The 27,690-nt window shown below is 32.7% G+C and overlaps 1 protein-coding gene across 4 annotated transcripts; it reads left to right on the forward strand.

Moving 5' to 3' along the window:
- Positions 1-15,537: 15,537 nt before the first annotated feature.
- LOC142635952 (putative LRR receptor-like serine/threonine-protein kinase At1g07650) lies at positions 15,538-27,097 on the forward strand. Of its 4 annotated transcripts, XM_075809998.1 has the most exons (24): positions 15,538-15,895; positions 16,840-17,014; positions 17,274-17,345; positions 17,438-17,506; positions 17,588-17,656; positions 17,741-17,812; positions 17,931-18,002; positions 18,118-18,189; positions 18,280-18,351; positions 18,480-18,551; positions 18,642-18,713; positions 19,696-19,764; positions 20,094-20,159; positions 20,765-20,830; positions 20,948-20,983; positions 22,507-22,547; positions 22,719-23,101; positions 23,179-23,374; positions 23,823-23,963; positions 24,063-24,181; positions 24,319-24,529; positions 24,672-24,903; positions 25,793-25,943; positions 26,477-27,097. In XM_075809998.1, the coding sequence occupies exons 1-24, from the start codon at positions 15,772-15,774 to the stop codon at positions 26,828-26,830; spliced, it is 3,006 nt and encodes a 1,001-aa protein (XP_075666113.1). In that variant the 5' UTR covers positions 15,538-15,771; the 3' UTR covers positions 26,831-27,097. The 4 variants fall into 4 exon arrangements, with proteins under 4 accessions (XP_075666113.1, XP_075666114.1, XP_075666115.1 ...); XM_075809999.1 differs by lacking the exon at positions 16,840-17,014 and having other exon boundaries at positions 15,763-15,895; XM_075810000.1 differs by lacking the exon at positions 15,538-15,895 and having other exon boundaries at positions 16,876-16,989.
- The last annotated feature ends 593 nt before the right edge of the window (positions 27,098-27,690 follow it).

The following is a 27,690-nucleotide window of genomic DNA, read 5'->3' on the forward strand; positions in this document are numbered from 1 at the left end:
GAAAGATTTTGATGGTTCGAAGTTGGTTTGTGGATACTTCATTACACTCTATTCCATTGTATTATTTTTGATTATTTATTATACATGTTGTGCATCTAAAGCATTGGTATGGGTTTGGGGTGTTACATAAACATTCATTTATAGCCATCGACCTAGGCAACTAGCGTTTAAAGTTAAACATTTCCTTCAACCAAAGTTTCTTGCTAGTTTCCTAGGTTTTACCTCTCTGCTTGGGTTTTATGTATCTTCCTATAGGGGAGGACTTAAGTTCTTCATGCATCATAGGAAGGGTTTATGTTGTTTATGCATGGACCATAAGGAAGGGTTTATGTTCTTTGTTCCTTCGTAGGGGAGGGCTTATGTTCTTGGGTTTATATGTGACGTGAGGTTGACCTAGCTTAAGTTATGTCAACCTAGCTGGTGAAGGTGCTCTTACTAGTTGGTCTTTTTTGTGTAACGAGTAAGTCATTTCCTTTGACTAAATCCTCATACTAGTAAGTCGTTGACTATACAAACTTTGTGTTCAACTGGATTTTTTTTATATTGTAATTCCATTTCTCACTCCACCCACCTAATCTATTGTACAATTAAGAATGAAGCTTGTAACATCATCCACTTTAGCGTTATTCTTTCAAGACAAACTTTGTTCTAACTAGCTCCGAAGTTGCCATGAAAAAATATTATTAACAATTAATTTAATGGTAAGCTATACTGTACTTGAATAGTAAGAGTTTGAACAATGGACAAATTCTTACTATTCAATTGTCAATAGAAATTATTAGCACAATTGACTAGTAAGAGTTAATTTGTGACATGATGGACACTAATTTGTCCATGCTGGTACCTCGTTTTGTTTTAAATTTGTGGGGCACAACTGAAATTGTTTATTTTTTCTTTTCAGTCAAAACTCAAAATAAAATTGTGTTACTTTAATATGTTTGGCTGGATTGACGTGCATGTTCACTCAGAAATCAAAAGAAATCTAATCTTTTAAGGTATCGTGCCGATGTTGGGGTTTATGCCCTAAAACCCAATTTATTGGCATGTATTTAATAATTAAATTGTTCAATTATATGAGACTATCTATAAATGAATTAAGACATTATCATAGTCCATGAGATGCATTGTATGTGATTTATGAGAAAAGTCACAGAAGATAAAAATCACAAGTTCTTTGTAAACTCAGAAGTTTAGTTTGTAGTCGGTGATGAAATTGGGCGTTTCATCTGCGAAAACTATAACATATCAACTAAGATGATTTGTCTTGATCATGGAAGTGGAGACTTCTAGTTGGTATGTTGATATGTTTTAAAAGTTAAGACATATTGAACTGGACCGCTGTGAGATTTATTATTCTCCTAACGACTGTCAAATGAATAATAAAGCTCACGACTTCTATTTACATCAACTCTAAATCCTGAGAGAATAATGGACCTGATCATGAGATGTAGGTTGCTTTGATATATCAGGAGTGAGATCTATTAGTTACGGTCAAAACCTCAGTATGTTGGGCATCCGCATTTAGTGTTGATGGAACATATATTCTCAAGATGGAATTCATAGTCTCTTAATGGAGATACAAAATATTCCCTTGAGATAAGTTAATGGATTTAGTTATTCAGAGTGTTGGGCCCAACCACTTTAGTAAGGAGTTACTAATATATATTTATGAAATTGGATTTCATAAATATATGACGAATAACATAAATGATTAAACCGGGTACTCAAGGATTAAGATGTAGTAATCTTCAAAGTGGCAGTCTATATTCATGACTTTGGATTACTACGAATATTTTAATGAAGGGGTTGTATGCATAATAAAGTCTTGGGAAATAATTTATTAATAAGGCATAGAGTGCAATTATATTTATATAGTGGTATTAAATATAATTAATGGTAACTTTGGGCTTGTCAAGAGTTGACGGAAAAGCCCAAGGCCCATTGGAGCTAGTGTCTTATTCGTCCCTTTTGGTCCCACTCCAAGCCACACACTAAAACCCAATTGGAAAGGCCCAATAGGCCAACCCAATTAGATAATCAGTTAGTTATAAAGGGAGAAACATACAGAATTTTTATAAGAAGAGATTAGAAAAGAAAAAGAAACGGTGTGTGAGAGAGTGTGAGACACACTTTCATTCTCCCTTTGAAAACTGATTGAGAGACCACACATCTTGGGCGTAAAGTGGAATTGGAGTGAAGATTAAAAGTGTTCCCAAGTACTTCTAATCTTTGTTTTGAATTTCTCCACACCAAGGTATGCTATTTTGTTCTTAAATTCTGAAATTTACATTGTGCACGTTATCAATCATGAATGAAATAGATCCTAGTTCGTCGCTTCCGCTGTGGGTTTTGCATGAGATGCAAAACCAAATTTTTTCCTTCAATTGGTATCAGAGCCAGGTTTTCATATCATGATTGTATAGCGTGTGATTAAATTTTAGAATTTAAGAAAAACCGTTGTCTTTGTGTTTTTAATTTTTTGCATCATATGAATATAATGAAGAAAATTGCATCACTTGTATATACATATCCGTTTCTTCACAAGGATATATTGTTTTTGTGTGAAGCCGTGTCTTGTAGAAAAGTGCTTGGATATGAATACAATTGAGTGTTGATGCATTGATTGTTATTTCATAGTTGATATACGGATTGCATGCCTTATTGTAGTTATTAATTGATGAAGTAACCGCTTGAAAAGGAAAACTGCTTCAGTTATTGCACCGTTTGACTTTGAATTCAAATTTGCATGGTTTGAATTTATGTCACGGATTGGACTTAGAAAAGGTGACCAATTGCATGGTTTGAATTCTCATTTCACTACTTGCACCTTTTGGACTTAATGCATTGCTTGAGTTTGTTGTACAACTTGGTTTAGAATAAGACAATAAGATGGCCCACGGTTGATTGGCCTTTGTGCAAGTGCATTGACTTAGTGTACAAATGCTTGACAATTTTATTTGTTTTGTAGAAAGTGAATCCGTGAGGATTCAAACCTTCTGACAACTATATATATATATATATATATATATATATATATATATATATTAATTTGTATATTATATTATATATAATATAATATAGATTTTTATATATAATATGAGTTTTTATTACGTTATATATATTTATATGTGTTAATGCTAATTTAATGAAATTTATTCCTAATGAGATTAGGATTATATTTTTTCACGTGTCTAGCATTATTATGGTTCTTGATCTGTGAATCTTCGTTGATAAAATCAAAAAGTGTTTTTGATGGTAGAACAATAAAGATGTCAAAAACGGTTACCTAAAAATTCTGAAAAAAATCAGTTTTGCGAGTCTCGATCGATCGAGAATTCCTTTCGACCGATCAAAGGCACTGAATTTTGAATTTTCACTTGTTTTTGACTAAGTGTTAAAACTTCTATAAAAGCAAGGCTATATGATTAATTTTATAGTCCTTAAAAGTTAAGGATATTTATTAATCATTATCTAACTAAAAGACCTACTAAGATCATAGATGTTAGTTAAATAGAACTCTTAGTCCTAAATTGTTTTATGATTAAAAGTCCTTAATTTATTTTAATTAGAGGGTTTTAATGAGATTAAAATTCTAATTAAAAAGTTATATAGTTTCTAATGAGATTAGAATCTTTTATTTAGTAAATTAAGGAGAGAGTTCTATATAACTAATTTTTGATTCATTAGTGTTTAAGGAATCCTAAATAGTTTAGGACTTCCATTTTAGTTAGTGATTCTGATGAGATTAGAGTCTTGAACAAGTGCAAGGTTATTAGTTGTGATGGGATCACAATTATTTAAGAAAAAACCCAAATAACGAGTGGGAGTGCTTAAATAACCCTTTTGTTAAGTTTATTGTAATGTGAATAAATACTTTGTCTTGACTTCGAGTCTTGCATTCCATGCGGAGGGTATTTACTTCAAGGATTACAAGGTTAAACTTCTTTGTGATTAAGCGAATGTTCGTTACACTAAAGTGACGTGACTTAGTAACATCACATCGAATTTAAACAATTAAACACATTTGATGTGTAGGGTTAAATTTGTGATTAGATCACAATGTTTTTAGGACAATCCACTTGTTTTAAAATTTCTAGTGGGAGAGAGATACAAGGGTTGGATCTCACGGCCTCCATTGTTGGTTCATAGTAGTGTGAAATATATATTTTGACTTTGCTTCGAGCTTAGCATTCCATGCGGAGAGTATTTATTTCATGGTACTACATGATTGAATTTCTTGGTTTATAGTAGTTTGATCAAACACCTTGTCTTAGCCTCGAGCTTTGCATTCCATGCGGAGGGTGTTTTGTATCATGGCACTACATAATAAGCCTGTTTAAGGGGATGAAATGTGGCTACACATGATTCTAGGCAATGGTGTACACTAGACTAAGTTTGATAGTATCCTCTATGCTGAGTTCTTGCTATTATCACTCAGAGGCCAAAGAAATAGCGGCAAATTATTTTGTTTGGTAAGAGTTACCATGATAGCATTAATAATGAGAGTAATTCTCGCCTGATCGTAGTGGTTGGTATTCACTCTATGCTGAGGAATATTAATTGTGAGATTAGGTTGTCGTTGCACCTAGTATAGTATGTTTTTCGGGTTTTATACTATATGGTTATGGATGCAAAATATAGTGTCCCTGTAATTATGTTCATAGTCTCGAATTGAAGTTGCCATAAATTTTTGTTCTCTAACTATTTTTTTTATTGAATCACATTAACTAAGATATAATTTTGGACATGGTGCTTAAGGAGCTGAAGTACATATATATGTTTCAATTCAGCATTATCATAATTTCCTATGCATGATGCATTGATGGAAGATGGCTTATGATATGATCATAATCTCCATTGAAATGCTAATATGTTACATTGGCTTTTATCTCAAATGTGCTACAGCATGAGATGCAAGAGTTAGTATTAGACTTAGACTTTGTATTAAGTCTAAATGAGATGTTTGGTATAAAATATCGTGCTACTAGACGATATTTAATATAAGTCATATTGAGTGCCAAGAAAAGCTTAAGTAGTTCCAATTCTATATCATTTTATGAAAATATTTTCATTTTAAAATGAATTAGAATTCTTAGATGTAGAGATTAAATGTTAATCTCATATGGATATGATCCATAAGTCCATGTTAGAATCATTTGACCAATTCAGATTGTTTTGAAAATAAATTTCTTTTATATTATCTGAATTGATGAGTGAGTTCTACACAACGGAAGACATCCTAAAAGCTAAGGCTAGGATCAATATGATTTAATCAAATTCTTAGCCTAGACCAAAAGGAAAAGGTGGTAAGAAGAGGAATTAAAATACCAAACAGTTGGGCAAGCTATTTGCCCTAGTAGTTGCCAAAAGGAAATTAGACTCAAAAGTATGACCAAAAGGAAAGTGTTTCCGTTTTGGTAAAGCTAAGTTTTGTCCATGATTGTTTTCTAGATGGAGATTTACATGTTTTACTTTTTAAAGAGAAAGTTTTCATCCTTCGGTATTGTATGTTTTTGGCACTTATGTCTAGATCTTATTAATCTAAATGATATTCAAGATTGGTGAAAGATGGGCTTTTAGAACCATTATTTGTTAAATTTTCAATCTATGAATTCTATTTAGAGGATAATATGATCTAGGATTACTTTATTGTAAAGGAATATAATATCAATGACTTCTTTAAGTCAGTGCATACATAAAGGAAGAATAAGACTCTTTTAAAAATAGTAAAGTACATGATAAGTATTTCCATTTCCTTATTTCTTTTGGAGATATACTCTATGTATTACTATACATTTTCTAAAATTGATTTCAAAAGTTTGTTCCTAAGACATTTGTCAAATTGTGGATTAGGTAAAAACCTAGTATATGATACTTCCACTTTTGGGGATGTCCAGCACTTGTGCTAGAAAGGAAGTCTAACAAAATGAAATCAAAAGGTAGAAAAATGTGTGTTTATGTTGGGTATCCAAAAGGAATTTCAAAAGATTGTTTTGGTAGTCATAAAGAAGATAAGATGTTTGTAAAGTACAAATACAAAGTTCTTGATGATGACTATGTGAATAATCTTAAAGCTATACATAGAATTGTTCTAGAAGAAAAATGTCAGAATTTGTTGTAAGACAACTATGAAATACATTTAGAAATGAGATGGTTGTATTAGATACATCACAAGGAATTATTCTAGATATATAGCTAATACACCAATACAATATCGTAGTGGGAGGATTATCAATTATCAAATAAATTCATACTTTTGGAATAAACTTTTGAAGTCATTCCACAAGGATATGAATTTGATCCTCGGTCCTATGTTGAGGCAATAGATGATATAAATATGGATTACTGGATCAAGGTTATGTAAATAGAATTAGATTCTATTTAAAGTTTAGAACTTGTAGAGGAGCCTAATGGCATTAAGCCTATTGTTCTCAAATAGGTCTACAAGAAAAATTGAGATTGATAGATTTGAAGGTGCAAACCTTCAAAGTCAAGACTAATGGTGAAAATATTTATTCAGAACGAAATGGTTCGACTATGAAAAGATTTTTTCACCAATAGTCAAGTTTGACTTTATCTAGATTCTCTTATCCATTATATTTCATTTGGATGAAATATGGCAATGGATATCAAGAAAGCTTCTTTTAGTAGCAATCTTGAGGAAAACATCTATATGATGTAACTAGACTTGTACATAGCAAAGAAACGGTAGTATTTAGATTGCAAGTTCCTTAAATTCCATTTAAGGATTAAAGCAAGCATCTAAATCATAAAATATTATCTTTGATCAAGAAATCAAATTGTTTGATTTTGATCAAATATTAAAAGGCCTTATGCGTGTATAGCTATATAGAATAATAAATTTCTTAATGTATGTTGATGACATTCTAATCATTTAGAATGATGTTGATTTATTGTCATCAATGTGTTTTTGGTTGTCTAGTCCTGTTTGATATAAAGTACTTAGGAAAGACTGGTCACATCCTAAGAATTAAACTTTGTTATAATTCAGAAATTAGGATGTTGAGTCTATCTCAAACTGCTTAAATAGATTAGATTCTAGCCAAGTATAGCATATAATACTTCAAGAAAGGATTCTTTCCTTTTAAGTTTGAAGTTCCTTTATATAGGATTGTGGTCCTAAGACATATAAAAGGAAGAGCATATTAAGACGGTCCCTTATATCAAATAGATATGAAGTCTTTATGCTATGCTACATGCTAGGCTAAATATCTATTTTACGGTGGGCATAGTAAGCAAATATCTATTGAATCAAAGATTACTTAAGTTAGTGGGAGTAAAGCATATACTCAAATATCTTATGGGAATGAGGTGTTATATGCTTGTCCACAGAAGTGAAGTTTTGATTATTACTGGATGTGCAAATACTGATTTGTAGTTTGATTGTGATTCATGAAGTTGGACTTCAAGATATGTGTTCACTCTAGGTGGTGAAGATACACATTAAGTGTAAATGATATCTTCTCATTAGAGAGATATGAGTACATGAGAAATAGTAGTAGTAGAAAAGATAATTTATGCAATAAATTTGGCTGTAACTTGTTTCCAAGCCTTGCCTTAGAATGATTATGAATTACTCTAAAGGGAAATAAGTGTTAGATATATGATAAATTGTCTTTGAGGGCAAGTGGGAGATTGTTGGGGTTTATGCCCTAAAACCCAATTTATTGGCATGTATTTAATAATTAAATTGTTCAATTATATGAGACTATCTATAAATGAACTAAGACATTATCATAGTCCATGAGATGCATTGTATGTGATTTATGAGAAAAGTCACAGAAGATATAAATCACAAGTTCTTTGTAAACTCAGAAGTTTAGTTCGTAGTCGGTGATGAAATTGGGCATTTCATCTGCGAAGACTATAACATATCAACTAAGATGATTTGTCTTGATCATGGAAGTGGAGACTTCTAGTTGGTATGTTGATATGTTTTAAAAGTTAAGACATATTGAACTGGACCGCTGTGAGATTTATTATTCTCCTAACGACTGTCAAATGAATAATAAAGCTCACGACTTCTATTTACATCAACTCTAAATCCTGAGAGAATAATGGACCTGATCATGAGATGTAGGTTGCTTTGATATATCAGGAGTGAGATCTATTAGTTACGGTCAAAACCTCAGTATGTTGGGCATCCGCATTTAGTGTTGATGGAACATATATTCTCAAGATGGAATTCATAGTCTCTTAATGGAGATACAAAATATTCCCTTGAGATAAGTTTAATGGATTTAGTTATTCAGAGTGTTGGGCCCAACCACTTTAGTAAGGAGTTACTAAAGTATATATTTATGAAATTGGATTTCATAAATATATGACGAATAACATAAATGATTAAACCGGGTACTTAAGGATTAAGATGTAGTAATCTTCAAAGTGACAGTCTATATTCATGACTTTGGATTACTACGAATATTTTAATGAAGTGGTTGTATGCATAATAAAGTCTTGGGAAATAATTTATTAATAAGGCATAAAGTGCAATTATATTTATATAGTGGTATTAAATATAATTAATGGTAACTTTGGGCTTGTCAAGAGTTGACGGAAAAGCCCAAGGCCCATTGGAGCTAGTGTCTTATTCGTCCCTTTTGGTCCCACTCCAAGCCACACACTAAAGCCCAATTGGAAAGGCCCAATAGGCCAACCCAATTAAATAATCAGTTAGTTATAAAGGGAGAAACATACAGAATTTTTATAAGAAGAGATTAGAAAAGAAAAAGAAACGGTGTGTGAGAGAGTGTGAGACACACTTTCATTCTCCCTTTGAAAACTGATTGAGAGACCACACATCTTGGGCGTAAAGTGGAATTGGAGTGAAGATTAAAAGTGTTCCCAAGTGCTTCTAATCTTTGTTTTGAATTTCTTCACACCAAGGTATGCTATCTTGTTCTTAAATTCTGAAATTTACATTGTGCACGTTATCAATCATGAATGAAATAGATCCTAGTTTGTCGCTTCTGCTGTGGGTTTTGCATGAGATGCAAAACCAGATTTTTTCCTTCAGCCGACACATAGAGATATATCAGAGAAGGAAATCACAAAAATTCGGAACTATGCAATGAATTGGCCTCACAGCCATAACACAACAGTGGAGAATGGAAAATTAAAAAGCACTTTGAAAGTTCACTGAGAAATCAAAATGAGATACGGAAATTGCTAAGACCAGTGTCCATGAAATTGACCCTGGGCTCTTCTATTAATGTTGGTCTTTTTGATTTTATTTTTATTTTTATGATGTATACAAAAAGAAAAAGAAGAACATGAATTATGAATTATCTTCACATATCACACAAAGTTGGTAAAAGTTGCTTGTAAATTTGTGCATTTTAAACCCTTAGGTGACAGTCAATATAGGGTAATATTTTAGGATTTTTGAAAATATTTAAAGGTTTCCTAACATTCCTATGTTTAGTAACAAAATATTGCACAAGGGAATTAGATGCCCTTAGGTATCTGAATTCCCACTTGACCCCAATTTTGTAAGAATATGTATTTCCTTCAAAACAATAGGTGAGTATCCACATTATTTTGAGAATCTCCTATTGGGATTAAGTTAGATGCTAAAAAAAATTATTTTTATTAACAAAGCATAATGTTGTGATTGCCATGAAGAACAAGAATTTAAATTTTTTTTTTTGTATTATACATATCATTAAAGAATGCAAGAATTTAATTTTGGTGAATTTTTATATTTCATTTCTTATGCTATTCCAAAATTTAAACATTTTTTTTTTTAACTTCTACCTTGTATCATTTCATAAAACTTGCATCTTTAATTTTTTTTTACCCTCTCCCCCCCCCCCCCCCAAAAAAAAGAGTGGGGGATAAGAGTAAAAGCTGAAAGAAATGTACAATGGTGCACAATGAAACTGTTGGGATTAGTGCCCTAAAATCCTATTGTATGCCATGTATAACATTATATTCTATGTAATAAACTTATTTTATTATTATTGTAAGCGCACAATTGCACCTGGCCCCAAGAACAGTTACGGGCTCAGGTCCAATAAGCCTTAAACAATATGAATTTGTAGAGTGTGGGCTTGAAATCCAGGTTAGAAGTGTGTGAGGATTAAATGACAAGCCAAAGATTGCAAACACTCAAAAACAACGGGGAATATTGTCAATCAACCTCCTCGGACGTAAGCCAAGAATTGTTCTTATATTATCTCTTCCTCTTTTTTGCTTTTACTTTTAGATTACAAAAACGAGTCCCCCCTTTTTTTAGTTCTAGGTTGCTCCTTAAATACTCTTCTTTTTGATACTTTGTACACGTGTTGCCCCAACTCCCCTTTAGCCTAGATATTTCTTTTCTCAATGCCTTTGAATAGTAACCAGAAGTTTCCCTTCCACTGTTCAGGTGTCACTTCCCCATTAATGCGGCCAGAGTGGTAGGTGCAGGGTCTTTAATGTGGAGGTGACAGCCTTTATCCTTGGTATTTCTCTAGCATCGATGCTTCTAGGACATTCAAGGGTTCACCCCCTTTTACCATTGGTCTTCACCGTGTCATTCCCTAACCTTTACAATGAAGTCCCGGAATCTTCGATGTCCGTCCGAGGAGAAAAATCATCCTCGGCTGTACCGTCAGATCCTCGGCGTATGGGCCGACCCATAATACTAACAAGTTCTAAACCCAGGAGCAGGTCGGCCTTCCTTAGCATGGCCCAAAGGCCCATATACCCATCAAGGTCTTTTTACTCCCCACAATTATCTAAAATAATGGTAACATGAATATTTGTACATTATCATATAGTTCATGAGATGCATTGTAAGTGATTTATGTGATTTAGTCACAGAAAATATAAATCACAAGTTTTTTGTAAACTCAGAATTTTAGTTTGTAGTCGGTGATCAAATTGGATATTTCACTTGCGACGACTATAACATATCAACTAAGATGATTTATCTTGAACATGGAAGTGGAGACTTCTAGTTGATATGTTTTAAGTGTTAAGACATATTGAACTGAACCACTGTGAGATTCATTATTCTAGCAATGAATGTCAAATGAATAATAAATCTCATGACTTTTATTTATATGAACTCTCAATCTTGAGAGAATAATGAATCTGATCATGAAGCGTATGTTGCTTTGATATATCAGAAGTGAGATCTAAAGTCACGATCAAAATCTTAGTATGTTGGGCAGCCACATTTAATGTTGAAAGAATATATATTCTCAAGATGGAATTCATAATTTCTTAACGGAGATATAAAATATTCTTTTGAAATAAGTTAAATGAATTTGTTATTTAGAGTGTTAGGCCTAACTACTTTAGTAAGAAGTTACTAAAATATATATTTATGAAATTGGATTTCATAAACATATGATGAATAACTTCAAGGATTAAATCGGATTTTCAAGGATTAAGATGTAAGAATCTTCAAAGTGACGGTCAACATTCATGACTTCGTATTACTACAAATATTTTAATGAAGGAGTTGAATGTATAATAAAGTCTCGGGATATAATTTATTAATAAGGCCTGGAGTGCAATTATATATATATATATATAGTAGTTTTAAATATAATTAATGGTATTTTGAGCTTGTCAAGAGTTGATAGAAAGACCCAAAACCCATTGGAGCTAGTGTCTTATTTGTCCATTTGAGTCCCACTCCAAGCCACATACTAAAGCCTAATTGGAATGACCTAAAAAGCTAACCCAATTAAATAATCAGTTATATATAAAGAGAGAAACATAAAAAATTTTGTAAGAGATATAAAAATTGTGTATACGTGAGTGTAAGCCACTATCTTATTCTCCCTTGAACACATACGTATAAACTGATTGAGAGATCACACTTCTTGGGCATAAGTGAAATTGTAGTGAAGATTAAAAGTGTTCCCAAGTACTTTTGATTTTTTGTTTTGAATTTCACTGCACCAAGGTACGCTTTCTTGTTCTTAAATTCTAAAATTTACGTAGTACATGTTATCAATTACGAATGAAATAAACCTGTTAATTTTTCACTGCGTATATTTTGTATGCGATATAAACTATGTTTTTCCTACAAAAACCAAGCTATCTTTAATGATTAAGTTTTATTAGTGAAAGAAAATATGAAAAAAATTCGATCTGACGATTTGAACTCAAAAGAGCCTAAACTTGAGATTTTTGACCTTGAATAAAAATGGGTTGCCACGTGACCCACTTCAAAACTTTTTAATCTGAGCTCCATTTACCTGATCCGACCAACCTGTTTGCAAGGTCAAAGTGAAAAATTGGTGGTCATGCTAATCAAAGTTTGGATGAATTTTTTTTTTGGATTTAGACCAATTATTCTTCACTGTTGACTAAAATTCATATCGCGCAACATTCAAGTACATATTGGAGGAGGGTCTAATTAACTTTACGTATTCATGTCACTAAGCAAAAGGAAAAAAAAAATAATGAGGATTATTTACTTTGGATTAGTTTTGCTGGAAATTTTATTTACTTATTTGTTAAAAATTGAAAATAATTGGTAAAATCTTGGTCACATAATCTATATATTTATATCTATATATTTATTTTATATAATAACTAATAGTCGAAATGTTTAACCTTTTGGTGACTGCGTCTTATTGCGCCATATGGCTACATAAATTTATACCATTCATCTACATTTAAATACCGAACAATTATGTCTTTTCGTTTTGCAGAATAAGACACTAAACAATTGTGTCTTTTGAAATTTTAAATAACTAACCACAACCAAAAGAAACAAGTCGTTACATTGTACCATATAATTGTTTTTTCCTTAGAACATATAAATATAATCGGACTGCAAAAAAACTGCTATTTGCAAGTAGTTTCTCTTTTCCAACCTCATACCTCTGTCTTTGAAAAACAATTGCTGACAATTTCAACGCCAACATAGCAAGCGATTAACATGTTCCTGAAAATCATCAGGGCTTCCAAGTCATTACCACTAAGTAAATTGGAGGTGCATTTTCGTGGTCTGCCATTTTCGTCCTTATTTATCACTTCATTCTGATTTGCCTTTGTTTTTCTAATATTTCTTTTATATTTTGGCTACTGATTATGTTGTTTTTCAAGAGGTACTCTTGAATCATTGTTGAAGAAAATGGAACAATTACCACTGGAAGCGATGATGGGTACACCTACTACACCGCACTATTTATATTTATTAACCTCAAAATTGTCTAACACTAACATAAGTTGACTTCTCTTTAAAAAACTATATTGTTTCACTGGATATAAGTACTATACAGTTGTAAAATAAAGACACAGAAAACACAGAAGAAAAGAAAGGTCAAAATAATAAAATCTTAATTTCGGGATTTGATGCGTCTCTCTACTTTTCAACTTTACAAGTCCAAACTCCACCAAACCCAACAGTTTCCCATTTTTCAACTTTTTCAGCATTTGACAAAAGAAGAGCAAGAAGAAGATGAGAATGAAAGCAGTGGATGATCTTATTGTGAGGAAAAGAAACATAAATAAAATAAAAAATTGAAAACATAGGAGAGAGTTACAGAGGCACTATGAGAGAAAATAAGATAAAAAAAAAACAGGAGATGAAAGAACGTCATAGAAAAGATAAGAATGAAGAGAATTAAGAAGGGGCCAGAATTAAAAAGAAAAAGAAAAAGTGGCATTGTAGAAGAGGAGATAATAGTCACGTGGGGGAGTTGAGTTTTGCTACTTTAGCAACTTTTTAGCAGAAAGTCAACTTCTTGGAAGGTACATGTAAAACACCATTCCATCCTTACTTTTATTATTTTATACAAAAAAAAAATACTAAATTTGTTTCATTTATTTATTTCATCTTTCACTTGGGCTTTGGTTTCCAACTATCTCCCAATAGTCTTATTAGAATATCTGTGTTACGTGACTCTATCAGTTAGATCTACTTAGTTTCCTTAGACGTGCATACTGTATAGATTTTTGTACATTGTTGATTTAGTATTAATCACAAAAAATTATAAAAAAGGTAATTTAAAAATTTATTTATTCAGTTAGTTTTTTAGGCCTAAATTTATTATGTTCTTGATATCAATTAATTACTTTCTATAAAAAATTTCCAATTAACTATGAATATATATTTAAAATATTAAGTCATTTTTTATGTCCTTTTATTTTCTTTTAGTTATATAGTGTTATTTATTACCTATTTATGATTACATTTTTTAAAAATGATTCCAATGCCTGTTGTGGATAGATATAGCCATTTACCCATCTCCTCACAAGCATTTCATGCATCTATGCTACGTTGTTAACTATTTTTCTTTTTAAAGTCTTAATAGTAACTATTTAAATGCAAATATAATTTTTTTTTCTTCCAAACTCATTTAGTAATTTAACCTGTGCATCGCATGAGTTAAATGACTAGTAAAAAAACAAGAGAAATGATATGTCCACAACATTTTTACAACAAATCTTAAGTGACAGATTGTTACTGGTTGTTATTGTTGGGGCAAAAAAGTAATCTTAGTGTTAAGTTCAAATTTGAACCAATAATAACTAACCACTTATGATTTGTTGTGAAAATGTTGTGAACGTAGCACTTCTCAAAAAACAATAATCAAAACCTTAGAAGTGCTATTAATATTTTCTTTAAAAATGATTTATTAATAAATGATTTAAAAGTATCTGTTAATTGGACCTAACTTTAAGAGACTCTAAATCATGCACGTGAAAGTTAGTCGTGGCGTCAATCGCCCTGGAGAGACAAAATTGTGCTATTCCAAAATGAAAAACCGTTGGTATGCAGTCCTTTATTCATGTAATATTTATATTATATACTAAACAAATGTATATAATATTATGGACATCTGTATAAACCGTGTATAATATTGTATATTCTATATAATATTATGGACATCTGTATAAACCGTGTATAATATTGTATATTCTATTTATGAATTGTGTACAATTGAAACAATTTTTGTTGTTGTAACTCTTACTCTGCATCTATCATATAATGAGCCTGTTGGATGGTACCACGTGTCATCACTCACTCTTTCCAGTTTCCACAAAACTTGCATCCGGCGGGGGAAGCTGAAAGAGTTAGACAATTAATGGTACACGTAAAACCAAACTGTATTCAATTAGTCAAAGATTGTGGGCATGTAATGTCTTTGGATTTAGACCAATCTTCACCGTTGAACTAAAAACCCAGAAGTCTGTGGTTACATCAAACGGGTCAAGTTTGTTACTTTGAATAAAAGATCTATGAGATTGACCAATGTGTACGTAATTCAGACACTGTACCACCTAGCCTTCAGAATTTAGTTAAAGTCAAGTTAGTCAAAGATTGTGGGGGGCACGTAATGTCTCTGGAGTTAGTGGATGGCACTACTGGACAAGTGTTTTACGCACACGGTTTCCTCACAAAGTTGTAATACAACTCATACTATATTACTATATAGTAAAAGCAATACATGAACAAAAACTTATAAACAAATCCACCTTTAATTGAAACCATCTTGATTTCTTAAAATTAAAAAAAAACCCCCCAAAAGTTCCAATAAATATTCTGACACCCATAATAAAATAGTACTTAATGTCTAAATTGTCATTAGCAGGACTCATCAAACATATATAGTTTTGAAGGAACAAGACCAGTGCATATTGAATAAACTGTACACCTGCAGTTTTGCCTTTAATGGGTTTTGCATAAGTGTGTGGCGTGTAGGCAGAGATCTAGGGGGGAGAGAGAGAGAGTTTTGTAGAGTGTTTTAGAAAGTGGCTGTCAATACTCAATACCCAGTGGGATTTTTGGAGGGGAAGATGGCAAAGCTTGCTTGTATTCCAGTGGCCGTGTTTAGCTTAATTGTCTTTGTAATAGTGTTTATGTGCACAGGAGCAAACCAAGTTGAAGCACAAGCAACAGGGAGTCTTCCTGATAGTGAAGGTACTTTTTGTTTATATATATTTATATGTTATTTTGGTAAGCAAGCTCAAATTGATGGAAGTTTGTATTGGAAATCAGTATATTGAAGTTTCAGTGTCTTCAGGTTAAGGAAGTTTGTATTGGCTGTTAGCAGCATCCTTATTGCCTCTGTGTTATAACTTGGCCTCACGTAGTTAAAGGCTTGACATGCTTGTAATACTATTTAATTAGCCTTTTTAGCACTGCAATAAGACACCCCATAGTAGAACTGAATTTCAAGGATCATCACAGAGAAACCAAGACATGACTTTTACCTTCTTCGTGGCCATATCTGGTCACATGAAATGGGTCGATTGTAGAATTATGAAACCATGCTTTGGATTTGCTTTGTGAAACCAAATTAAATGAGACCACTCTAGTTATGATTCTTTCTCTTATAGAATCCCACATAGCAGTTGAACTTTTTTTATTTTTATTTTTTATTTTTTTTTTATAAAAAAAATAAAATAAAATAAGGGACCTAAGTCACTGATGGGATTGATGCATCATAAACTATCCTAGGACCATATTTGGTAATGAGAAGTTCTCTAATGTGCCAATTACTCAATCTGAACAAAACCATTCCAATCCCAATTAGGTGCTTACAGAATTAGGAGTAATAGGCCTTAACTTCAGCAATTTTACCCAACACCAAGAACATTCCCTAGGCATTTTCATACAGCATGAATTTTGTCCTTTCAATAAGTATTTGTTCACCCAGGCAACCCACAACAAGCTCGACAGGGTAAAGGCAACCAGATATTCCTCATAACTGAGGCATTATTTGAATTTAGGATTTGATACAGCTGTCTTGTTAACTTTTTTTCTCAGCTGCGCTATTCGCACGTTAATTATAGGCATACTTAGCAACTATTTGGGTAACAAAAAAATCCTGGTAGAGAAGTTGATGTGTTTGATGTGTGCAGTGGAAGCCCTTCAAGAAATAGCTACACAGCTGGGGAAGAAAGACTGGAATTTCAAAGTAAATCCATGCAATGACTCAAGCTGGATTACACCAGCTTCAAGTCAGAGGCCATTGTACAATAATTCTATAGTCTGCAATTGCTCCAACACGGGTAGTGTATGCCACGTGGTTAGCATGTACAGTCCCTTTGCTCATATAACACAAAAGTTATTCTATTAAATTTTCTTATGAAGGTTAATGGCAAATAATAGCAATGAATATTTGAATAAGATGTGTAACTTAGTTGAAAATTGGATAAACACCTATTTCTTTATTTTGTTAAAATTTTCTCTCTTTTTTAGTCATTGAATTTAAGCTAAGACATTACTTTGAAATTGTTACATAAAATTGTAATCTCTCTCTATTTTTTATTTTACTTTAATCTTTGTTATACAGATTTCTGAAAGGGCAGGATCTTGCTGGTATACTTCCACCATCTTTGGTTAAGCTACCCAACCTTAAGGAAATGTAAGAAGGGCTTCCGATTATTTGTTTTTCTTGTTAGCCAGCAAATTGGACTATAGGCTTCTACTTACAGCAGACTTTCCTCTTGCTGACAGTGATTTGAATAGAAACTACCTTAGTGGAATGATACCACGAGAATGGGCTTCATTGAAGTTGGAATATCTGTAAATGACTCTCTACACTATCAAGTCCAAGGTTAGCTAGTAAAAGCTAATTATTAAACTAATGAAATTACTCAAGTGCAGGTCCATCAGTACAAACAACTTAACAGGACGTATTGACTACTTGGCAAATATTACCACTCTTAGAGCTCTGTATGCTCTGGATCTCTATGTTAAATAATTTTGACAATTCATTTGGTAACGCTCTGCTGTCTGTAATTTTGGACTGTATTTCAGGACCATCGAAAGCAACCTGTTCTCTGGCCCTGTTCCCCCTGGGTTTGCAAACTTGGTTGACTTGGAGTTGCTGTTAGTGTTTCTTTATCTTTAAATCACATTTGATTAGTCATTTCTGAATTCTCAACGAGTTTCATAACATAACAATAGCGTATGATGAACTGCTCTTAAGTTTCCTTTTTTACTGCAGTGTTCTTAATGCTAACAATCTCACGGGAGAGTTGCCAGTAGCTCTTACTAGTTTGACCAAATTAAAAATACTGTAAGTGGTTGTAAACTTTTCAATTTCTGTACTATTTGTAACTTTTGATTTTTTTGTTGAAAAATGATCAAGTTTGCATTTCATTCTATCTTGTTTCTATCTGGCCCATATGCAGTAGGATTAGTAGTAACAACTTCACTGGAAGAATGCCTGATTCCTTTCAAAGTTGGAAACAACTTCAGAAATTGTATGGGATATTCCTTCAATTTTATGTAAAGCACTTCTACTTAAAAGTCTCAATTTTAATCTAAATCCATTGTAATTATGTCCTCAACAGAGAGATCGAAGCTAGTGGTCTTGAGGGGCCCATTCCTCCTAGCATTTCGGTCTTGAGCAATTTAACAGAGCTGTGAGTTCCGTGTTCTATGTTAAAAGTTATTGAGTTGCATAATCTCTACAATAATTTCATGTGATTTTATACTAATAAAATTTATAGCCACAGAAAATAACAGTTATTGATGGTGCAATATCATGCAGAAGGATTAGTGACTTACATGGAGTGGGTTCACTTTTCCCGAACCTACGTAACATGGGAGGCCTGATAAGATTGTAAGGTTTTTATGTTGTAAAATTATCTGCAATTAGAGTAATACACTTGTTATTGCGATTTTGCTTATATGAAGTTGGTTTATGTTTCAGGATGTTGAGAAGCTGTAATATGTCAGGACAAATCCCTGGATATTTATCAGGAATGACACAGCTGAAAGTTTTGTAATTCCTCATTTCATTCTTCTCTTTAATTTTTAGCGAATTGCAAAAACATTAATATATATTGAGAAAAATATTAACACTTGAAAGGCATTGAAGTTCAAAATGTGTGGACATAGCTAGCAATTGATAACTTGCTAAATTCCAATTTTTGAGACAAGAAATTTTGAGACCTTTTATTCCTAGCTTGACAGATAGATTATTGTATAGTATTAGAATTAGTATCTCAAGAAATATGATCTGAATTTATTGCCTCTTTTGTCTAGTGATTGTAATTTAAACTGCTAAGACAGACTGTTAGCCAAGGATATCTACAGATAAGAACGATAATGACATTGTGATGTTTAAGAAGACCTTTGATCTCATTAATTTGGTATATACCATGAAAACCTATTACACTCTCCAATGTGGGTGTGAGAAACTGAAAATGTTATACAACATAATACATTGATAAAAGTGTCAGGTGGAGCCCAAAATTCATGATAGGAAAAAAAGACTAGTAACTTAAAATTGAGAGAGGTCATATGAAATATGAATAATAAGTAAAGTTTGGAGGACTAGCTGTATACTTTTGTCAATTTCCATAATATGACAGGGATTGAGACAATTTGTGAGGTCATTCAAGAAGAATTAAAGTTGAGACTAGTTGTTTAGGTGTTTTACACTATACATGAACATTTGTTTTGGAGTGTGTGTAATTGGAAAAATTCTAGATGCTTGAGTTACTCAGTACAAAAATGCCATCGTCAGATGCATACTTAGTACTCTTCAATTATGAATGGAAACTATAATAATAGATTTATAGCTCCATATATTAAGTGTGTGAACATATTATCAGGTCCTCCATCAATCTGCTATACCTAAATTTATGTTATTTTCTAGGTCCATTCAAATTTAGGGAACAAACATGTCTCTAAGTTCACCATGTTGACTTGGACAGTTATTTAGCGTACTGTGTACTGACATCTGCTTTTTCCTTTTGCAGGGATCTTAGCTTCAACAACTTGAATGGAAACATTCCAAATTTGGAAGTTCTAACTAGTTTGGACACCATGTAAGCAATCTCTAAATTCATGCGTTGGCCAACTTACTACCCGATCCTGGGGGCCATTTATGTTAAGCTGGACGTACTATGTTGGCTTGCTTCCTAAAGCAATTTAAACTTTTGAGATTGTTGATTTACCAACATAGTGTAAGAGCCTGTTTGTCTGAAAGGTTTTTGGAATGAAACATTATGGTACAAAGTCATATGTCTGAAAGGTTTCATACAAATAGAGTCAGCTCACAAAAGTTTAAAAATAAAATTTCTTTTTTGTACATTCGAAACAGTAACAATATTTGTGTTTCTAATCACAATGTGATGATTTGATGCTCATTGGATAGATATCTGACAAAAAACCTGCTCAGTGGGCCAATTCCAGACTGGATTAAGGGCAGAGATAGCCGCTAGTATGTTTTCCATCTTAACTTCTACACTGAATTTGCATGATATTTCCATTCATTTATATTCTTTATTTGCGACAGTAGATAATGTTCATTTCGTGACCTCTTTACTTTGCATTTTGAAAGAACACCATTATTTTTTTCCATTGTTCAATGTTTGTTATCTAGAAATGCTTAGTGGGAGTGGCCGAGTGGGCCTAAGTTGATCTTGGTTTAGCTTTGATAAATCCAGTTTGAAGTTTTAGAAATGCTATATTATGGTAGATATATAGAACACAATGCTGTTATAGAATACATGTAACATGTCTTTCTTAGAACATCCATAAGGATGGTATAAATCACTGAATTGGTTAATTATTTAGCTAATTATGGAAAGAAGGAACTCAGTTTGTATTAATTGGGGGTTAATATGGTCATAAGTTTTTACATAACTCTCAAATTTCCTCTTTCAACTTCTGTACATATCAGATCAATTGTAGCACTAAAATCAATTTATATCAAAATTCATGAAATATCAGATCAATTGTAGCATTAAAATCAATTTATATCAAAATTCATGAATATGTAATTTTATGTTTTGGAAGATTAAAGGAAATTATGTTTTCATGCAGTCAAATAGATCTCTCTTACAATAATTTTTCTGAAAGCTCTGCACCAAACACTTGTCCAGACACCTTGTAAGAAACTTTTTCCTCTAAAATCAACCTACTTGAGCTTTCAACACTTTGCTTTATTCATTTACTTCATTTTTTTTTTTTTTTTTTTGGGAAAGTAACTCATTTGTTATTCAACAGAAATTTGTACAGAAGCTTTTCTAGCCGGGACAACTCGTAAGCTTCTGATTTATTTAACTTCTAAGGAGGGCAGTTTTTATAATTTTATTTATGTAAAATTGCAAAACACACTCTTAAAATTTGGGTTGTTTAAATTTTACAACTTAATGTTTCAGAAATTGAATTTTATTCTCGGAATTTACATTCCATTTGTATTAGCCGTTACTCTCGTTAGTTTTTGTTGACATGTCTATTAAGTGCCACCCAAACTTATGTTTTAATTATTCCATCTCAAATAAATAACTAAAAACACTTTAAATAATTAAAATTAAATTCTTTAAAATTGAAAGTCACATAAACTTAAAACAAAAAATAAAATAATTCAAATATTTTTTCTTTTGGGCATCCCAAAAATTCCTAACATCAAATCCAACCCAGTACAATCTCAATTAATACCCGCATAGCCCATAGGCCATAGAAACTATCAAAATAATAAAGAACTAAACTAAAACAAAAATCACAATTACCCCACAAATCGGTGAGGCCAAGAGAAAGAGATAGAATTCCAGAACTCAAAAGGCTGGGCTACTAACTATGGTTACTCAAGATCATCAGCCTTTCATTTCATCCCCCAAGTTCTTCAACTTCTTCCTTGCTCTCTCCGGCCTCGCCTCGCTATCGCTACTCATCTCGATTTGGTGGTGGTTTCAAAGATTGATGGCTAGGCCTAGGAGATTGACATTGAGATTGGAGAGCCCATATCTGGAATCATGGTCTCTCATCGGCGGCTTGGCGAACACTAGAGAAGAGTGGGAGATGGGCTTTTTGGCTTTGTTTTGATGGGTCACGACAGTTAGTGGGTAAATGAGTTGTTGTGCCCTGATGGCTATGGATTGGGTTATTCGGCGAAGTGCTCTTAGATCTCGTCAATTGAGATCGAAAGGAAAATGCTCGTTTGCTTTTTTTTTTTTTCCCAACATTCTTGTTCATTACATTTATTTCAATTTTCCTAGGTTCGATTATTTCTTCATTCCAATCTTATGGTCGTGTTTTTCTGGGTTTGAATCTACTGTGGTAATTTGCTTTTTTGCTGGTTTGAATTTTTGTGTTTGATTTTTCTGGTTTGTTCATCGTGTTCTATCGGTTTTTTTTTTTGGCTAGTGTTCGTCGTTTTTTATTGTTTGGGTTTGTTCGTCCTATCAGGTAAAAAAAATAATTAATTAAATTATTGTATTTTTTAAGGTAAAAGATAGAATTAAATTATTTAATAGTTTGGTAGAAATAATTTAGAGTTTTTTAGGTTATTTATCTGAGATGTAATAATTAAATCCACGTGTTGTGTTTCAATTGGGTCATTAGTACACTTCATTATGTGGCACTTAACAGACATGTCAGCAAAAACTAACGAGAGGGGCTGTTAATGCGAATGGAATATAATTTCAGAGAATAAAATCTAATTTCTGAAACGTTAGGCCGTAAAATTTAAATACTCTCAAACTTTAAGGGTGCGTTTTGCAATTTTCTCTTTTATTTATTTTAAATATGCTAATTCTTCTTCCTTATGCTTCATTTTAACCTAGAATTCTTACGGAATGTCTGAAGAATAATCCATGTTCAAAAGGTAAATATATGCTAGAATCAAACTAGCATTTAGATGCTTCAATTATCAATATCACACCTCACTCATCAATGATTTTTTATCAATAAAACAAAGAAGAAGATTAAATTATTAACGATAATTGAATATCTCTTGTTTTGTTTGATTGTATCTGATTACTTTGGTGCTCTCCAGATCAGTATTCTTTGAATATAAATTGTGGTGGAAATGCAACCACCATTGGAAAGGTCAAATATGAAGCAGATTTAGAGTTAGGAGGTGCAGCAAAATTTGTTCGCATGATGACGGATGATAGTTGGGGCTTTAGTAGCACTGGAGATTTTTGGGATGTTTGGAGTAGCTCACATGACTACATAGCAACAAATGAATCTGTACTCAAAATGAATGACTCCGAATTGTACATGGATGCACGCCTATCACCTCTTTCTCTCACATATTATGCGCGCTGCTTGGCAAATGGAAATTATACCGTGAAACTTCACTTTGCTGAGATTATATTTAGAGACAACAGATCCTTTTTCAGTGTTGGAAGACGGATGTTTGATGCTTATATCCAGGTACTGGAAGTCAGTCGGATCATTTTTCTTCCCTAAATGCTATAGACGGATAATTGAACCTAAATACATTGTTGTAGGAAGAACGGGTGCTGAAGGATTTTGATATTGAAAAGGAAGCACAAGGAGTTGACAAAGCAGTTGTCAGGAACTTTACAGCATTGGTTGAGAATAAAATTTTGGAGATCCGCTTTCACTGGTCTGGGAAAGGGACAACGGATGTCCCAAAGAGAGGAACATATGGTCCTCTTATATCGGCTATCTCCATAGATGCTGGTAAGTACAAAAGTTGTATGTTCTGTATTCCTTCTTTTACATGATCAGGCATTTCTCACCCTCACTCTTTCACTTTTGAGTTTTGAATGTATCTATTTTCCAAAACTAGAAAGTAATATATATTCTTATTGTATGGTGTATGGAGAAGCCATCTCCAAAACTACTGGATGCAAAGTAAAATACTTGAAACAATGTTAATGTGTAGCTGGGTGGAAGACATAGAAAGATTTTTTTTCTTTTCTTTTTCCTCTCTAATTCCATTTTTTATTACCTAGCCTGTGTTTTGAACCATATAATATTATCTGGTTTTATCTTCTCAAAAAAATAATAATAATAATGGTATCTGGTTTTACACTAGATCCACCTATGTGTATGCCTTTACAGTACGATGTACACAACCGAATGCAGTTTTACAATCACTATTCTTTGCTACTTTCCTTCTGTGTAGATTTCAACCCTCCTGATGATAGAAAAAAGAAGATACTCATCACAGTTGGAACTGTAGTTTTGGTGTCAAGCCTTATCCTCCTGATTTTAGGAATTCTTCGGTGGAAGGGATGTTTGGGAGGCAGGAAATCAAGGGAACAAGGTAACTTAGTTTTGATATCATTGACTAGTCAGAATGCTAATGAAGCAGTCTTGTAAATTTTTAAGATGTATTCTAATATCTAAAATCTTTTCCATACAGAACTGAGAGGCCTAGATCTGCAAACTGGTTTTTTTACATTCAGACAAATTAAAGCTGCCACTAACAATTTTGATTCTGCAAACAAGCTAGGGCAAGGTGGCTTTGGAGCTGTATACAAGGTAATCTACAACTCCATCATGGTCTTCTATCTTTGCATGAATGCATTTAATACTTTTTCTCTTATTCTCTTCGCATTTTCACTGGTCCAGATAGACCTTGTACATAACCAATAGTGCAAATTATAATGTCAATGCAGGGCACTTTATTAGATGGTACCATAATTGCAGTTAAGCAACTTTCTTCTAAATCAAAGCAAGGGAATCGTGAATTTGTGAATGAAATAGGCATGATTTCTGGATTACAACATCCAAATCTTGTTAGACTGTATGGATGCTGTGTTGAACGAAATCAGTTATTGTTGGTATATGAATACATGAAAAACAATAGCCTTGAACACGCTTTATTTGGTAAGCTTAATCTTTCATCTTTGGCATATTATTATTTTGACTTGAAAAGAGCAGGAGTCAATTTCCATGAATCATATAGGACCTATTAGTTGAACTAAAAATTTGGATATCATTGATTGAGCTATCTACATTGCTGGTCCAGAGGAAAGCCGACTGAAATTGGACTGGCCTACAAGGAAAAAAATATGTCTTGGCGTAGCAAGAGGTCTGACTTTCTTGCATGAGGAATCACCCCTGAAAATTGTTCATAGGGACATCAAGACTAGCAATATACTACTGGATGGGGACCTTAATCCTAAGATTTCTGACTTTGGGTTGGCCAAGCTTTACGAAGAGGAGAACAGCCACATTAGCACCCGAGTTGCAGGAACTGTGTGAGCTACCTTTTTTTCTTCCTTCATTCTGAACTTAGATTTTTCTTGTGTTCTTTTTTCGACAAATATGAATCTTAATGGCTCTAATTTCAAGTTTCTTTCCTAAAAGAAAACCAGAATAAGGCAGCAATTAAAGTCTCCATAAACAAGTTCAAGTATACCCAGTACTATGGGAAAGTCCTTACTTTAAGTATTAGTAGGAGCTTTATTTATATTAGCCATCTGCATTTGCTACCCAATTGTACTCCTTTTTAGTATTCCTGCTTTACAAATTATTTACATGATAGATATAGAAATAATCTGCAAAGTTAGTTTACCTCAATTTTATATGTATTGAAGCAACATCTCAAACTTCTCATCAAATAGAAACTGCAGAATAAGACAGAAGGATGAGAAAATTCTGTTTTGTTCAAAAATTAAATTTCATATGGTGAATGCTACCTTTAAATTTTTACCTTTTTATACAAGCATTAAGCAATATAGAGAAATTTTAATTTCTATTCTGCTTTCCGGTATGGCTAATGGTGCATGACTAAATCAATTATCAACTTGCAAAGTGGCAATATCAGTAGTAAGTAGAGAAATAGAGTCACCCCCCTTCCCCTCCCTCTCTCAACCCACCTAATCAACATTAAGTGTAGTTTTTCAAGGTTTGCAATTGTTAACGGTACAAATCTTGTTTTAGATGAAGTTTCTTTCATGTGAAACAAATTTGTGATTAAATAATGTTAGCTTTTTTAATGGCATAATTGCTTGCCAAAATGGAAATAAAATTATTATGATAGGAAATCTAGTTACCTAAAACTATTTTGTCATGGATTTGTTTGTTAAAGAAGCTTGTAACCTCATTCCAGTGAAACCTTACTAATCGAATGATCTTTCTGTGCAGAGGATACATGGCACCAGAATATGCATTATGGGGATATTTAACATATAAAGCAGATGTATATAGTTTTGGGATTGTTGCATTGGAAATTGTTGCTGGGAAGAACAACATGAAATATCGACCAAATGAAAATTTTGTATGCCTTCTAGATTGGGTAAGATAGATCTTCATCAAAATTTTCTTATAATTGAAACTAAAGGCAGCTTTGAGACCCAGTCACTTTTTTTGGGACTTCTTTATTTGGCCCTGTATTGTGTGTTTATTTACCAATCCAGATTTAAGTGCCATTTTGCACAAGACTTATCTTCATTGAAACCAAATAACATTTACTGAGTTCTGATTAAAACATTTAAAGCGCTAAGCATTCCATATATACAATTTTCTTTCTTCTTTTTTATTTTATTTTATTTTATTTTTTGGTGGGTAGAGGGGTGACCTGAATAATGATATAAAATGAAAATGTTAAATTGAGCTAGTGTTGGCAATATAAGAATAGCATGAATCTTGCACAAATTTCACTTTTATTTTCATTATAAGTCTTTTTAGATATAGTTTCTTTTTAAGAACAAGTTTTTTGTATTTGGCTTCAGTAAATTGTTATCTTATCGTTTAAGATTTGTATTGTCTTGCTCAATATATAATGCTAATTAATTTCATCTTTCCATTTTCTTCTTTATTCTAATACAGGCCCTTGTTTCACAACAAAAGGGGAATTTGATGGATTTGGTGGATCCAAAGTTAAAATCTAATTTCAGTAAAGAAGAGGCAGTAAAAATTATGAAAGTAGCTCTATTATGCACTAATCCATCACCAACACTTCGGCCTACCATGTCTGCTGTAGTAAGCATGCTTGAAGGCCAAACTGCTGTTCATGAGTTGATCATGGATCCAAGTATTTATGGAGATGATTTGAGATTTAAGGCACTAAGAGAATACTTTGATCAGATCATGGGACAGGGCTCAGATGACACCCAGAGTCTCATTCATTCATCGGATGCAACATGGATTGGCTCTTCCGCTACATTATCGAGTCAATCTTAATTCTGGGGATTGGCTCTTCCACTACATTATTGAGTCAATCTTAATTCTGGGTTAGGTAACCATTACATTGCCCGTCAAGATGAAAAATTCTTGTCTAATGATAAGAAAATATTTTGAATCCCCTGGTTGCAAAATATGTGTTTCATAAAGCTTCTTGTATATTCTTGTCAACTTAGGAAAAAAGGAAGAAGAAAATTTAAGAAAATAAGCTGTGAAATGAAGCTGAATATATGTTTGAGTAGAAATTGCCCCTTTACATGATTAAAACATTTGATATGGTAGTTCATGCTCTGCTTCTGTGGCTCATCCTTCTAAAAGTAATATCTTGGTACTAACTGTTAGGTCAAAGGAAGTTATATACAAAACTACATAAAGTTTTGCATTACAATGTTCAACCAATCACATTGGTTCTACCACATTGAATTTATAACTGTTGAAGTACAATTGACACTGCCATTTGATAACATCCATGCTTTCCGGGTTAACGGATGTTTTCCTTTGTATGCTTCTGAGAAGTTTGAGGAAAAGAAAAATGTGCTCTGCTGCATGGGGGGTTGCCTATTCATACAGCAACAGTTAGTCAACATGTAGTAGCTAGTGATGATAGTGCTCCTTCTGACAAATCTTGGGTTGACTATTTAAATTGGCCAATGTACTAAACATTGTTAGCATAGAAATACCTGAGCACTACTTTTATTTTAAATGCAAAATATGAAATGACTATGAGATCCATATGAAATCCCAAACCCAGAAATCTATTCAATTTTAAGGTCTTGTAAGCTCAAACTCTAAATTTGGTTAGCAAATCGGTCTTTACCTTCATACGATTAAGTGGGCCTAAACAAAGTTGACAACCAATG

The sequence above is a fragment of the Castanea sativa genome, chromosome 5 (genome assembly GCF_040712315.1).
Source record: "Castanea sativa cultivar Marrone di Chiusa Pesio chromosome 5, ASM4071231v1".
Classification (NCBI taxonomy): Eukaryota; Viridiplantae; Streptophyta; class Magnoliopsida; order Fagales; family Fagaceae; genus Castanea; species Castanea sativa.